The 16709-nt window shown below is 40.4% G+C and overlaps 1 protein-coding gene across 1 annotated transcript; it reads left to right on the forward strand.

Annotated features, from left to right (window-relative positions):
* Positions 1-128: 128 nt before the first annotated feature.
* Positions 129-16709, forward strand: nit1 (nitrilase 1). Its single transcript, XM_053505510.1, has 6 exons — positions 129-379; positions 13230-13460; positions 14884-14987; positions 15253-15389; positions 15472-15597; positions 16167-16709. Exons 1-6 carry the CDS (start codon positions 288-290, stop codon positions 16425-16427), a joined length of 951 nt encoding a protein of 316 aa, XP_053361485.1. The 5' UTR covers positions 129-287; the 3' UTR covers positions 16428-16709.

Genomic DNA, 16709 nt, shown 5'->3' on the forward strand with positions numbered 1-16709 from the left:
CGGGCTGTCTGTACTGAACGCCTGTTTAAAAAAAAAAAAGATGTGGTGTGTTTGTAGAGAAAACGACAGTGTTTAAGTATATAGTGTACAAAATAAAAAAAATTCACACAAGTGTAATGTTTATTTTGAAGAGACAATTTTCGTCAATGAAAATCTATTACAAATATATATTTTCAGGCTCGTGCCAGGGTCAAGTTCAATAGTGATTCATTAATGTTTTTGAGGATGAAGTTCGAGGTATGACGCGGTAAAATACACTGTGAGGTTATTGGTTTTATGAGAAGTTTATGCTTCTCTCTCATACTCTGCGGAAGCGAGTTCTGCTTCAACCAAAGTATAATTTCCTCAGGCGGCTGGAAGCAGTGAGAAGTCCACACAGGTAACACACTTCAGTTCAGCACACTAGGGCTTGTCTTCTAATTTAAATGAGTTTGTATGCTTAGTTTTCAGGATAGCATTAATCGGATATGTCTAACACCAATATACAGGATCTCACAAAAGTGAGTACACCCCTCACATTTCAGCAACCACTTTATTATATGTTCTCAAAGGACAATACTTTGGAAATAAAAATTGGATATACTTTAGTGTAGTCAATATGCACCTTGTATAGCAGTACAGATTTATTGTCCTTTATCAATAACTCAACATGCAGACTTTAGTGTCTAAATAACTGGCAACGAAAATGAGTACACCCTAAGTGAACATGTCAGAATTGTCAATATTTTATATAGTTATAAAGTGTCAGTGAGCACCATTGTTATCTAGCACGGCCTTAATTCTCCTGGACATGGAATTCACCAGAGCTGCACATGTTGTTGCTGGGATTCTCTCCCATGGCGCTTCGCCACCTTCCACTTGAGGTGCTCAATAGGGTTCAGGTCTGGAGACATTCTTGGCCACGAAGAAATACATAAACACAATACGTGTGACTTTGTATGGCCAAATATGTACAGCTGTTATCATTTAGGGTGTACTCACTTTTGTTGGCAGCTATTTTGACAATAATGGCTGTATGTTGAGTTATTTTCAGAGGACAGTAAATCTTTACTGTTATACAAGCTGCACATTGACTACTCTTAAACATATCCAAGTTTCATTTCTATAGTATTGTCCTTTAAGAAGATCTACTAAAAAACTTTCTGAAATCAGAGGAGTGTACTCACTTTAGTTAGTGGGTGTACATCCAAATGATTTACAGTGGAACCTTTGATTGCAAGTAAATTGGTTTCCGAGCATTCCGCAAGACGAGCAAAGATTGGTATAAATTTTCTTCCTGATAAACAAGCGAGTCTTGGTTTACGAGTACCAAATATCATCGAGTATCATGTGGCACACATGTGCTTCTTGTTTTGACGCAGAGAGTAACGTGATCACAACTGAGTCAATTGTTTTTTCAGAAGCATCCTTTATTTTGTGTTTGTATGTGTGTGTGTGTATGTTGTACACAGCATTCCACTTCCTTCCCCCTCTTCTCTCTGATCTCAATCACTGCAGCTAGGATTCTTTTGCAGTGATTGTTTCACAAACAAGCAACACACATGCTCTCTGCTTTCCACATTCAGCTGCTTGGTCTCCGCTCTTTTTGAACATGCCATTCCTTACCATTATCATCCCTCCTGCCATCTAGTGGATACGTGAACAATAAACCCACTTATCTATTAGATGACAGTACTGAGTAATAGTAAGGATTGGCATGTTCAAAAAGAGCAGAGAACAAGCAGCTGAAGCGGGAAGCAGAAAGCATGTGTGTCATTAGTTTTTGTTATAACTATTTCATGCCTTTTTGTTGTTATTAAAGGCATAAGTTACAGAACTGTCGACTCTGTCTTTTTCAAAGGTAAAGTGCAGGTTAATTTGTTTTATTTTTACTTTATATTTTATATTAATACAAAATATAAAGTAAATAATAAAGTAATATAATATAAAAAAATAAAGTATATAATATTTTTGGGTTATGGAACAAATCGTCTGAGTTTCTATTATTTCTTATGGGGAAACTTTGATATACAAGTGTTTTGATAAACAAGCACGCTTCCAGATCGAATCATGCTCGCAATCATCGTACATTGCTCAGAACTCGTTTTTTAAATTATATGTTTGCATTTCATACATTGGAGCCTTAAAAAGCAAGTTAATCTGGTAGGTTCCAACAAATCTGCGGGCAATGCATATTACATTTCAAAAAGGAAATACTTTAGGACAATAGGGAAAATATTAATATTTACATAGATGTGCAAATAGAAGTGCTGTTTTTGGGGAATGCATAAGGAATCTTTTTTATACATGTAACTGTAACACCACATTGTGTGCTGTAATCAAAGCTAAAGATGACTGAATGAAATCTTAAGCCCAATCCCAATTCTATTTTCTACCCCTTCCCCTACCCCTCGCCCCTTCCCCTTGTCCCTTGAAACGAAGTGGAAAGAGGAAGGGTTAAAATATTTTCCCTAAGAAATAGGACACCACTACAACACTGTTATACGTCATCATACGTATCCGTTCATTTACATGTACACATATGGCCGTAAGCAAAACAAACAATGCGTTATCAAATGCTCGGCAAACTGCCGTGCTACTGAACTTTCATATTTGTTTGCAGCATGCAGTACAGTGTATATGACATAAAAATATATTTTTGTAATATCGTGCAATCGGTGCTATGCACTTTAGCGATTTTTTTGCAAACGTTTCTTTACAGAAAAACACCATAAACACAAACACAAGAAAAGGTAATATACATATAATGAAAACTTGTCATAAAAATCCTTATTGATGGCAAAAATTTGTTACATTTATGGGTCTGCTTGCTCGAGTGAGCAGCCATCTTGAAAATTTCACTTAGCCCTTCGTTTGAAGTGAGGTCCCAAAAAATCTTCGTTTGGAGGGCTATCTGGCCCTTCCCCTTACCCCTACCCCTCCAACAAAAGAGAAATGAGACACCCCTACCCCTTCACGTAAACGCGCCAAACGGAGGGGTAGTGTAGGGGTAAGGGGTAGAATTGGGATTGGGCTTTAGTGTGTGCAACATTTTATTTAGTAGGGCTATATATAATATACATTGTAATGACATAATAAAATCACAATTTCAATTTGCAATTTTAATTGCTATTTAGTTTCACCACTAAAGTGTTTTAAGAGCTTGAAGATAAAAAAATAAATAAAAAAACGGGTGAAATAATAATAATAATTGAACATAAAACCTGTGTTTGTTTATGTCCATCTCCAGTTTAGCAGCCTTTAAGGCCATGCTTTGCTGCTACTGCCGCATCCTCTGGAACGTTGCCACAACCTTCCACCAAAATACACACAGATCTCACTAATGCGTACAAGACTTAATGTCCCAACTGAGTTGATACAAGATCATTAACACAAAATGGTTAATATCAGACAGAGTAAAATGGGTGGGTCTTTCAGAAGGGCAGTTAATATCAGAGACTTCCTAACAACTACACTGTCTCATCTTACATATCTGTTAGTTTTACTCAGGAGAAAGAAAAGCAAGAAAGAAAATCTGGTGTATTTAACTACTACATGCTATTTATATTTTTAAATGATCACATTGTACTGTTAAAATGTCTAAACACATTTACCATCAATCCAAATACTATTGATTAAATTATAATTGGAATTACAGAAAAGTGTCCTGAGAAAAAATTTGCAGAAAGCATGTGTGTCATTAGTTTTTGTTATAACTATTTTATGCCTTTCTGTTGTTATAAAAGTTACAGAACTGTCGACTCTGTCTTTTCCAAAGGTAAAGTGCAGTTTAATTTGTTTTATTTTTACTTTATATTTAATATTATTACAAAATATAAAGTAAATAATAAAGTAATATAATATAAAAAAAATAAAGTATATAATATTTTTGGGTAATGGAACGAGTTTCTATTATTTCTTATGGGGAAACTTTGATATACAAGTGTTTTGATAAACAAGCACGCTTCCAGATCGAATCATGCTTGCAATCCAAGGTTCCACTTTATATGCACACAAAATAAACTTTTTGTCTGTACATTGAAGGACCTAAAACTGTCCAGCCAATTTTGTCACAGCATCACGCAAAACTGGCTCGACAGAATGCAATGAAACGTTGCCAGTCCTTCTGTATTTGCTTAAGGTTAATCTGCACCGTAAATGAAATGAAAATGTTAAGTAAATGTTGAGTAGAAGAGACCTTATGAGCAGTTTTGTGCCAGCTAATCTCATAGAGCCAATCAACGCAATAGTTTACCATAAATACAAAAAGCATGTGAAAGACACAGAAACGACCATAATGCCCCTACAAAACGCTCAAATCCTCACCAAACAGAAACGCCCAACACCCCAATACAGCATGGCTTACAGCAAGGTGAATTTTCAAAGATGTATGGATAGATCATTGTATGTTCATTCTTTGTGCGTGAAGATTAAAACCAGTATGTCTCATATGTTAAGAAACTATGGTGTTAATTAAATCAGTAATAATAAAACATGAGTTGTTAGAGCAAACATATCCGCAGTATTCCGAGGTGAAGGTATGTGAAATACCCGAACTGACAGTGTTATGTGCTTCAAAATGTACTTCCTAAGAAAGTACAAATGACACAACCAAAAGCGATGGACCTGAGGGAAACGAGCATTAGGAACAGGCTGAGAGCTTTGCCTCGCATCTTGCTAGCCAACATCCAGTTAAAGAAAAATAAACTTGATGACCTTAGGACCAGGGTAAAGTTACAGGGAGACATTAGGGACTGCAATTTCCACTGCTTCGCCTAGATATGGCTGATCCCATCTGTGTCGGACCATGCCACCCAGCATTTTTTGGTTCACCGTGTGGACAGGACTTTGGAATTAGGGAAGTCAAAGGAAGACGGTGTGTGTGTTGAATAGTTAACAGCAGCTGAAGCAACAGCAAGAGTATTCTATTTCTTACACGCTCCTGCATAACCAACTCTGCCTTATGTGAACTGGATGAGGCTCTCATTCAGCACTAGACACAACACAACTTGGGCCAGTGGTGGCTTAGTGTGTTATGGTCTGAATTACAGATTGGAAGGTCGGCGGTTCAAGCCCCAGGTTGCTGCTGAGCAAGGCCCTTAACCCTGTCTGCTCCGGGGTGGCGTAAAATGGCTGACACTGCGCTCTGACCCCTGCCTTCTAACAAGAAGCTGGGATATGCAAAGAATAAAGAATTTCACTGTGCAGTAATGTATATGAATGAAGGCTGAACATCAACAACCCCAGGACACAGCGCTTATTATTGCGGAGGACTTTGACAGTGCAAACCTATATCAACATATCAATTTCCTCACCAGGGGTAAAAGGATCCTGGATCACTGTTACACACCATTCAACGATGGCTACAAGGCACAATCTTATCCACCCCATTTTGGAAATCTGACCATGCCGCCATCTTCCTCATGCCACAATATAAACAGATGTTAAACGCCTGGGGTAGGGACTAAGGACAATAATGAACTATAAAACACCAACAACCGGAATGATGAACAACTTCTACACTCACGCCGAGGCTGCTGCTGTTAACAGCACTAAGGCCGCTAGCAATGCTAATAGCGCTAGTGGTGCTAATGGCAGCAGACAGGAGGACAATGACAACTCGGGAAGTGCGTTAATCATCTCCAAACCTGATGTGAGGAAAACCTTCAGGAGGGTGAACATTAGACAGCATCTCAGGTCAAGCTCTCAGCTAGACCAGCTAGAACCTGTGTTCATGGTAGTATTTAACCTCTCCTTATCCCAATCGATAATCCCCACATGCTTTAGAGAGGCCATTATTGTTCCTGTCTCAAAGAAAACCCATCCTGCCTGGCTCTATCACCCTAGAACCTTGACCTTAGATAGTTTAGAAGTCAGAGGCTTTATCATCCCATACACTTTTTATACTGTTCAAACCAATGGACAGATGATGCCATCTCACACCTCCTACAAAGAACACTGACTCACTAGGAAGGAGAATTATGTTAAACTGCTGTTTGTTGACTACATGTCACAAAGTGACCTGTCCCTGTCGGTTTACCTGGCCAGCGAGCGTGCAACTGTGGTGCCGTGAGCTATATTTCACAATCGGAGTGTGTTTATCTGTTTGTTTCCATTTTTCCTTTTTTTTCTTTTTTTGTATGGTGTTATTTTGTTACTTTGTATATAGCTTTGGTTTGGTTTGGTTTTTTTATTTGTTTTCCACTGGGACCCCTCTTAAGCACTGTAAATAAATTATCACCTTTTACTCAACACCACTGCGAGTATTGCCATCATTTTTGGATTTATTTTTTATTTTTCCCGGGTGTTGAACCTTTTTTTTTGCCGGACGTTGGTCGGCAAGGTGTAGGCGTCTCACAATTGGTGTCAGAAGTGGGATGGCTACTCGCAAGACAGTGATGAGAGGCAGGAAGCCTAGAGTGGGGCTTCGCTCCCAGTCCAAAGCTGTGGCTGAGAAGGATGTGGCCTGGGACACTGTCGACTCTACGGAGGAAAAGAGAGAGGAGGATCTCGTGACTGTTCGTCCCAAGTCCACATCATCTCAAGACAGACCCGTCTCTCCGGCAGCGTCATCTGGAGGTGAGATGTATGCTGTGATGCGTGACTTCCTAAATGCACAAGAGCGGAGAGAGCAGCGATATCTTCTAGAGCTACAAAATCTACGAGAGTCGATTCTGCAAGCTGTTCGACCAGCTGAGGGGTCGGTTGATGGTGAGAGCCCACGGATGGAGCTCCCAACACCAGCTCAGCACCGGAGAACAGCTTATCAGAGGGACAGAGACACACCGACCGACATGGGGCCCAGCAGCCAGCCGACGCTACGATCAGAGCCAAAGCTGCCAGTCTTCCAACAGGGGGAGGACATTGAGAACTTCTTGCGTCGCTTCGAGCGTCTGGATAAGACCTGGAGGTGGCCAGAGGACGAGTGGAGTTATCGTCTTGTTCCACTGTTAACCGGGCAGGCGCTGGAGGCATACCTGGCTATGGACGAGGATCGAGCGGAGGTCTACGCAGACTTGAAGGAGACGCTCTTGGAAAAGTTTAACATCTCTCCAGAGACTTACCGTCAGCGGTTCCGTGCCGTCTCCATTCCAGCTGGGGAGTTACCAACCGAAACTTACCATCGGCTGCAGAACTTGTACCGGCGTTGGGTGAGGCCTGAGCTGCACACCAAGGAGGAGATCGGCGAGATCGTAGTCCTGGAACAGCTACTTCGGGTTCTTCCCTATGAAATCCGAGTGTGAGTGAAGAAAGGCCCATTGCTTTCCTGAGCAGGAAGTTGTTACCAAGAGAGACGCGATACTCCACAGTGGAGAAGGAAGGCCTGGCGATTAAGTGGGCATTGGAGAGCCTCAGATACTACCTGCTGGGAAGGAAGTTCCTACTGGAGACGGATCACAGAGCCCTGACATGGATCCATACAATGAAGGATCACAACTCCCGTGTCACCAGATGGTATCTTTCCCTGCAGCCATACCAATTTAACCTTTTTTTTGCCGGACGTTGGTCGGCAAGGTGCAGGCGTCTCACGCTACAGTTTAGCCTTTAATACCATAAAAAAGCAAGCATTGCTGGGCCAAGGCCAGGAAGCTAGTAAAGTACCTAAGCCACCCCAGCAATGGATTTTTCTTTCTGCTGCCTTCAGGAAAATGCTTCCACTCCCTGAAGGCCAAAACAGAGAGACTAAGCACGAGCTGCTTTCGCAGGCTATTCGGGGCCTCAACCAGAACAGCACATAGTACATAACTGATCAGTCTTTGTCTTCTTCCCACCTGTGTTGGAGTACACTACATTACTTACCACATTGCACATTAACACTAATACATCTCTTGTTCTCGTTTACACTAAATGAGTACTAACTTGCACTTTAAAACATGGACAACAACACTGCTACTGAAACACACATCACTTTATTTCATACCTCATGTTCTATCTATACTCCTGCTGTACTACCTACAGTATATGCCATATTGCACAGTTTGCATATCCTGTTTAATTTATACATATTTATAAGCATTTAACTGCATGTCATAAAATACCGTGTATGGTTGTGACAAATAAAATTTTAATTTAAACTGCTTATCCTGTGCAGGATCATTGCTAAAAAAATTATGGCCTCTTGAAAGCCTAATATACTCTGTATAATGACCATGCCAACACTTTTTGAGAGCCATAGGATTTTAGGGGCTCCCAATCACTCAGGGGCCTGATCATCACTGAATCATCGTTACTTACCCTCTTGTACAGCACCCCTGATTCCGTTAAGGGTCGTGGGGTCAGGCTGTACCCCATCCCAGGCAACTTGGGGCACAATACAGAGTTACAACATTATACCCTGGATGGAGTGCCAAAGCATCATTCACTCATACACTATGGCTAATTTAGAAACCATTCAGAAATCAGACCACGTAGTCTATACCACACGTTTGGACAAATCAGAGTACCTGGGTAACCCACCAAGCGTGGGGAGAACATACCAAATCGATGCACATCACACAGGCCAGAGATGAGATTTAAACACCCAACCCAACACAAGCATTTAAACTTGAGTAAGAATTGTCTTTTGGTGGGGCGCTATAGAGTCTATTATGGAGTAGGACATTTTTTGTCGGGCTCTCGCTGAACAATAACATTTAATATGTTAAAATCCTTTTTTTAATTTCTAGTTTATTTCAATAACTGGTCAGTAATACGTAGTCATAACTTGGTGACAAGTTTAGTAGTTTTTTTTTGGTGTCGGCTATGGCTGCGAGCTTGAGAAAATACAAATTTAGCGGATCATCCAGCACTAGGCCCAGCACACCCTCGGCCCTCAGCCCCGTTAGTGACCCGAGCTCAAGCCGCGCTGCCTCTTCATCTACCTCAAAATTGGAAAAAGGGATGTCTGGCGTCTGTTTCTAAATTACTGACCAAAATTCTTCAGATGGACAAGGACCCCCTTATTGACCATTCGTATAGAAGTTTTGGCCCCAAAAAGCAAGGAGGGAAACTGCACACCATTGTTGTCAAGTTACACTACCATCAGCACTGTATGGAGGAACTGCGCCATGCCCGGTCCCGAGGTCTGCTTCGCTTTAACAGGGAGCAAATAGATATATTTTTCCCGACTTCACTCCGAGTGTGGCCAAGGCTCCTGCGGCATTTATCGAGGTTAGAAAACTCTTTGAAGGACAGGACAGTGTGCGACACCTGCGCGACTCCGTATCACCTATAAGGGCGAGGACAAGATGTTCACAGATCCAGATAAAGCCATGCACTATGTTAAGCATAGTGTTATTACTCCCGCAGAAGCCAGTCCTTAACTTCTGAAGAACGTTCATATTTCGTATCGTTGGCACATGGACGGTAAACACAGTACTGACCGGGGTAAACTACAGAGGTTTATTGCAAGTAAGTGTAATTATGTTGAAGTTTCCGTTTTAGTTTCAGTACAAAGTTATTTGTAATTAACGCTTCATGATCATAATAAGGTTTATGTTGACTAGTTAATGTTTAGACCTGTTTATATATTTTATTGTTACAAGCTTTTAAGATGGTTCAGTGAGAGCCTGGTTTTGGCTCAGTAGGATCCAGATAAGCACAGTGTGTGGATTTGTTGGTGTGGGTTGGGTTAATCACCTGGTTTAAATGGGTGATTGGGTTAGGGTTCATGCCAGTCAGCAGTACTTTTTTAAAAATCACTTTCTCTCTCTCTCTTTTCTCTTTCTTTCTTGCTTTCTTTTTTCCTGGCTCTATTCTATTTTTTGTAAATCTGCAGCTTTACTATTGCTATTACCTTTTCATGACAAAAACAGGTGTTTCTTTTAGACAGACTAATGGATGTTTGACAATTTTGTTAGTTGGAATGTTAAATCCCTTAAACATCCTGTAAGAGGAAAAAAAAGTCCTTATTCATTTGTAACACCTCAAAGCTGATATTGCCTTTTTTCAAGAGACTCATTTACGCACGTGACCAATCTAAATTAAGAGAGGGATGGATCGGACAAGTATATCACTCCAACTTCCGCTCAAAGGCGAGGGGGGGGCTGCTGTTCTGATTAATAAAAACCATTTGTAGCAACTACTGTAGATGCAGATACTTCTGGCCGCTATATTATTGTAGTTGGGCAAGTATACGGGCTCCCACTTATTCTAGCCAATGTGTATGCATCCAATTGGGATGATGAAGGTTTTTTTGCTAACTTTCTGTTTCGGATCCCAAATATGACAACCCACCACCTTATTATAGGAGGTGATATAAATTGCGTTCTTTCCACTGTGTTAGATCGCAGTTCCCCTAAAAAAACGCCCAAATCCGAATCAGCAAAAGTGATACAAAGTTTCCGGAGGCTTATGGATTGGCAGATATTTGGTGTTTCCGAAATCCTACTACAAGAAAATACTCATTTTATTCTCCAGTACAGTATACCTTTTCATGCATAGATTATTTTCTTGTAGATAAAAGGCTTCTGCCTCTTGTAACAGATTCAGATTAGAAAGCCATAGTGATATCAGACCACTCTCCACTGACTGACAATTCATATCCCCAGTGCAGGACCTAACTATCAGCCTTGGAGATTTAACTCCTCACTTCTCTCAGATGAGAAGTTTGTGAGCTTTATGAGTTCAATGATCAAACAATCAGTCAATCAAACTCCAGGTATGTCATTTTCTACAGTTTGGGGGTCCTTAAAGGCATATCTAAGGGGGCAGATTATTTCTTTTTGTGCAAAACAAAATAATGAGACCAGGGAACAATTTACAAAATTAGCAGATAAGAAAAAGAAAGAAAAGAATCCTCTTGACTGTAGTTCATATTGTCCAATTTCACTGTTGAATACAGATACGAAAATCTTAGCAAAAGTTTTGGCCCGCCGTCTGGAGAAAGTTATGCATTGTGTTATTTTACCTGATCGAACAGGCTTTATAAAAAACAGATATTCTTTTTTTTAATATTAGGCGCCTGTTGAATGTTATCTATAACCCATCTCTATCTGACACTTTGGAAACCATTATTTCCCTTGACGCAGACAAAGCATTTGATTGAGTGAATTGGGATTTTCTTTTTACACTCTTGGTAAATTTGGTTTCCGCCTTAAATTTATATCATGGATAAAAGTGCTATACTCATCCCCACTGGCTGCCATTCGGACAAATAACAACTTATCCCCTTTCTTTGAGCTTCAGCGTGGTACTAGACAGGGGTGCCCTTTGTCACCTCTTCTCTTTGCTGTGGCTATTGAACCTTTGGCTATCGCATTAAGGGAAAATGCCAATATTAAAGGTATCTCTTGTGGGGGGGGGTTTGGAACACAAAGATTCCCTTTATGCTGACGACATGTCAGAAGGAGAGCAAGGGAAAAACACAAATTTAACCCGCGTCCTATAAACACAGACTCGAAACAGAAAGTAAACCAAAGAAAGTGAGTACTCACGAAATGGCAGACGGACGATCTGAACCGACATGGGCGAACTTAATGACTGAGCAACGTGAAGCGCCATCTTGTCTCCTTTTATGCTTTTTGTTTTGCAACCGTACCACTTCCGGGTCCTAGTGGCGCTCACGGAGCGGGTGTGACAGTACCCCCACGTCCAGGACTGACTCTTGACGGTCCTAGGGTGGAGGATACCCGACGACGGTAGTCCCTGATGAGCTCGGAGTCGAGGATAAACCAGGCCGGAATCCAAGATCGCTCTTCAGGACCGTAGCCTTCCCAGTCGACCAGGTACTGGGTGCCTCGGCCCCTAGGTTGCGAATCAAGAATCCGGCGCACGGTGTAAGCAGGGCCACCGTCAATGATTCGGGAAGGAGGAACAGGGGGGAGAGTGGAATCATGGGAGAAGTGGTGAAGGGTTTCAACTGAGAGGTGTGGAATACCGAATGGATTCGAAGCGCCGCAGGCTGGAGCCGGTAGGTGACAGGATTGATCCGGAGGTTGATGCGGTAGGGGCCAATAAATCTGGGTAAAAATTTCCGGGTCTCTGTATGAAGGTGAAGATTCTTAGTTGACAACCATACCTACATTCACCTACATTGTACAGTCGTCCCGGATCACGTGGCTTTGGCTTGGCGCCAAAGCCGTCGACACCGGCGGACCAACTGTTGGGCTGACGGTACATCAACCTCCGGTTTCTGGTGTTTGAACATGGAAGGTTGGAAACCGTGGCATACCTCAAATAGGCTTAGGTTAGTGGCCGATGAGGTGTGGTGGTTAAGCGATAGTTCCGCCCAGATGAGGTAGCGGGCCCAGGAGCGCTGGCGATCGGTGATAAAGCATCTCAGGTAGCGCTCCAGTTGTTGGTTGGTCCCCTCCGTCTGACCGTTGGTCTGGGGGTGATACCCAGAGAATAGACTGCAGGTAGAATCGATCAGACGGCAGAAGGCCTTCCAGAACCGGGCAGTGAACTAGGGCCCCCTGTCCGAGACGGATGTCTTTCGGGAACCCATGCAAGCGGACTACGTGTTCTAATATCAGCTCGGCTGTTCTTTTGTCCGGCGAGAGCCACCAGGTGCACGGCCTTGGAGAACCGATTGACGATTGTCAGGATGGTGTTCTTGTGGTGTCTCTTGCCGTACTTACTGCAACTGCATCCACTACTTGTGATTTTCCCCCAAATTCCTGAATGGGCTTCGTTTCACAATCGTCTCAAGACTGAGATGTTATCCCTGTTGCTTGTGCACCTTTTTTTACCAATTTTTTTTCTTCCATTCAACTTTCTTCCATTCAGCACTCTGTAAACAGCCAGTCTACTGAACCAGACTGAGATAGCACAAGTGTTTTGAGTTAATTTGCTGCTAATTTTCTGAGATATGCAATTTTGGGTTTTTAATAGCTGTAAGCTATAATCATCAAAATTAAAAGAAATAAACACTTGAAATAAATCAGACTGTGTGTAATGAATTCCTATAATATGAGTTTCACTTTTTGCATTTAATTACTGAAATAAATAAACTTTTTTCGATGATAATTTAATTTATTGAGATGTACCTGTATGCATTTATTGAGATGCACCTTTGCCTATCTGTTTATACATAATCTCACTTTTTTTTTCCCCCTTGCTTTTTGTGTTTTTACCTGGAACAATCAATTTTTAATTGGTATTGTGGTGCTTGTTTCATACCCTAACATTTCATTTTTTTTTTTAATCATTGAAATGTTTCCACACATATGGCCTGATTAAATGAAAAGCATATGCATTGCGGTCATGAGCTGTGATCCAGTTATCAAATTTTAACCAAGAAAACCTCTCTTATACACTCCATATTTCAGAATGACGTCATCGCCTCCTGTGGCAGCTGTGTGTCAGATAATGTCTACCTCTGACAAGGAGGCAAACTTCACTTCATGCAAGCGTATGATTGAGCGGGCCAAGGAGGGTGGTGCAAGCATGATCTTCCTCCCCGAGGGCTTTGATTACATCGGCTCCAGTCAAGAGGAAACACTGCGGCTATCTGAAAACCTTCAGGGTGACATCATCACCAGATATTCCCAGTTAGCCAGGTGCATAGGTTGTGCTTTTGTTACTGAAGTATGTACTGAAGGCAACAGTGGAGGCTTACTGTATCATTAGAGTTTAGTGAAAGTACTAGTGGGTTGCATGCATACATTCTCCACAGTAAAGTAAGATAATGATGAATAAGAAACAACAATATATGTACAATGTGGGCTTTATAATGATTTGACAGATATACACACACACACACAAGCAGTAAAACCATTTACTAAAATTTAGGGATTGTTTTCACAATAGCAATCTGAAAATTAAAGTATTGCACTTTTATTTTAACAATATAACACAATAGTGCAGGTAATCTTCATATAATAATAGACTAGTCAATGTTATCTTTGGAAAGTATTTTCTACACCACCATGATTTAACTAAGCGATAAGATACTGTAAGAGCCTTCCTTTCATTATGACAATGCAGTGGGTGATATGGTTCAGCTGGCAGCAAGTTATTTAATCCTAAGTGAAGCAGTGAATAGCTTCTAATTTCTTAAACATGAGTACATATCCTGTGGTCATGTAAAAAATACTACTCTGTTTCAGAAGGGTAAAATTATTGACCTGCATTAAGAAAAGAAAACGACTAAGGAGATTGTATACTACAAATATTGGATTAAGAACTGTAAAACACATTAATCTTTGAGGACAAAATGTGATTAGAAAAACATCATAAAGAGAGCTTAAAGGATTCGGACTTAGCTGCTGTGTAGCATGATAAAAACAAAAATTTATCTACAAGTGCTGGAAAAAGGTTGTGGGCTTCTAATTCCAGATTTACCCTGTTCCATAGTGATGGATGCATCAGGGTAAGAAGAGTGGTGGGTGAAGTGCGGCACCCATCATGCCTAGTGCCTACTGGGTATAACCCTGCACGGGCCAGTGTTATGATCTGGGGTTGTTTCAGTTGGTCAGGTCTAGTTCCAGGTTTAGTTATTTTTTTGGGTTCAACTGGTTGAGAGATCATAAGACATCTTTATCACATATGGACTGACTCTCCCATCTTCAATAAAAGATCTTGGAGAGAAATTTAAAATGCGACTATGGATGTGACATTGCATAAGCTTATCGAAAAGATGCCACAGCCGTAAGCAAACAAAAGGCAGTCTAATGTAATATTAATGTAAGCCCCATCCACCCCCCTTTTCTTGGCCTAGCACTATATTTACTATTTCTTAAAATCTTAGGAAGCACAACCTAAAGGGCAATGTTTTCAAGAAGAAAAAACATGGATTGTGTTAGTTTATTTTAAAGGACATAATATTAATTAGACATTAAATTTATTTCATCTTATTAAAACTCTGTTTTATTAAAGTGCAGAGTTGAACCACAAATATTTCTGCTTATTCCAGTTTTATAGCTGTATAGATGGTCGAATAATTTTCAAATAATTAAGATTTACTGCCTCTGTCTCTGTCAGGAAACTGAATGTCTGGCTGTCTTTGGGAGGTTTCCATGAGAGAGGAAATGATTGGGAAAACAGCAGACGCCTCTATAACAGCCATGTCATTATTAATGGCCTAGGTATTACACCACATTCTTACACAATCTTTCTTACAGAAAATGAATTTTGCACCAAATCACACTCAACATTAATCGGAATTTGGCACTGAATCAATTTCAAATTTAGTATACAAAAAATATATATAGCTTAAGGTTAAAGATTGCGCTGGTGCTGACCGAATTAGTGAATGTGTGTATAAGCATGAAAACTGGCCATGTTAAAGACATAAACAGACAAAAGTCACATCTGAGAGGTAAATGTTAATCCTTGTGTGATTGCTTGCAGGTGACATTGTTTCTGTGTACAGAAAAGGTCACCTGTTTGATGTAGAGTTGACGGGTAAAGGTGTGTCCCTAAAGGAAAGTGCCTTCATCATTCCTGGACCGAGTTTAGTGCCACCTGTTCAGACCCCAATTGGAAAAGTAAATGACACTTGTTTGTTTGTGTGTTTCTCTGTTATTATTTAAAGAAGTTGTTTATTAGTCTATTCATTGTGCTGTGCAGGTGGGACTGGGGATCTGCTATGATCTGCGCTTCCCTGAGATGTCCTCGGCTCTTCAAAGGCATGGGGCAGAGGTCCTCACGTATCCATCAGCATTTACAGTGGCAACAGGCATCGCCCACTGGGAGGTGAGACTCTACACACAGTTGATTAATGGAGAAAAAAACATTTTTTTCTGTTTTATACTGTGTTAGGAATTTCCTAGCATGTCTTAAGTCCTTTTCTCCACTTAGAAAGAAGCTTATCGCTTCATTAAGAATAAGAATATCTTTATTGTCATTTTACAGAGTACAATAAAATTTAGTTTTTGTTTAATCTTTATCATCATTTTAATGTGTATTTAGTGAGATACACAATAAATTAAATCACAATAAATTAAATGTGAGCCTTGGTTAAACTCAGTTAAGTGTTGATTGTGTCTTAGATATTATTGCCATGGATTTTATTTCTTAACTTGTATATGAAGTGTAAGTATATACATACCTATACATGTACATGTGTGTCTAGGTATTTATATATTGTTTATATTTATTGCATATTAAATTAAGAATATACAGTATACCAGGATACACATTGTACTAATGTATTCAGGACATTTGGAATATGGAGTTCAGATTTTTGAATAATTAAGAAGTTATATTTAGCTCATGCCGGCACATGAAGCTCAGTTGTTATTGTTGTTCTGTGGTTCTTTCAGGTTCTCTTACGAGCCAGAGCCATTGAGACTCAGTGTTATGTGCTGGCTGCTGCTCAGGTTGGAACTCATAATGCAAAGCGCTCTTCATATGGCCACACCCTGGCTGTGGACCCATGGGGTGTGGTCATGTCAGACTGTGGGGGGACAGATGTAGGCATGGCTATGGTGGAGATCGATATGAACAGACTACAGGACACTAGAAGGGACATGCCAGTGCAGCAGCACAGGAGAGAGAAAGAGTTCTACACTAGTCTGGACTAAACCATAATTTAAACCAAAGAATTATGTCAATTTATGCTGCAATATATTGTTTAGAATATATAATTGTAGAAGATTAACACTGTATAAATGATAAATTACCACAATAATAAATTACATTACATCTAGCCTGATCTGATTTCCAGTACTCTTTTTACTGTGCTTCACAATTAATGCTGTCAAGTGTTGATGTTTTCTATTTTTGTAAAAGAAATTACTTGTTATTAAATGACCAGATTGGTCTATGAAGGATTGGATTGTAAAGTAAAGTGTTTAAAATGTGTT

The sequence above is a fragment of the Clarias gariepinus genome, chromosome 1 (assembly GCF_024256425.1).
Source record: "Clarias gariepinus isolate MV-2021 ecotype Netherlands chromosome 1, CGAR_prim_01v2, whole genome shotgun sequence".
NCBI classification, from domain to species: Eukaryota; Metazoa; Chordata; class Actinopteri; order Siluriformes; family Clariidae; genus Clarias; species Clarias gariepinus.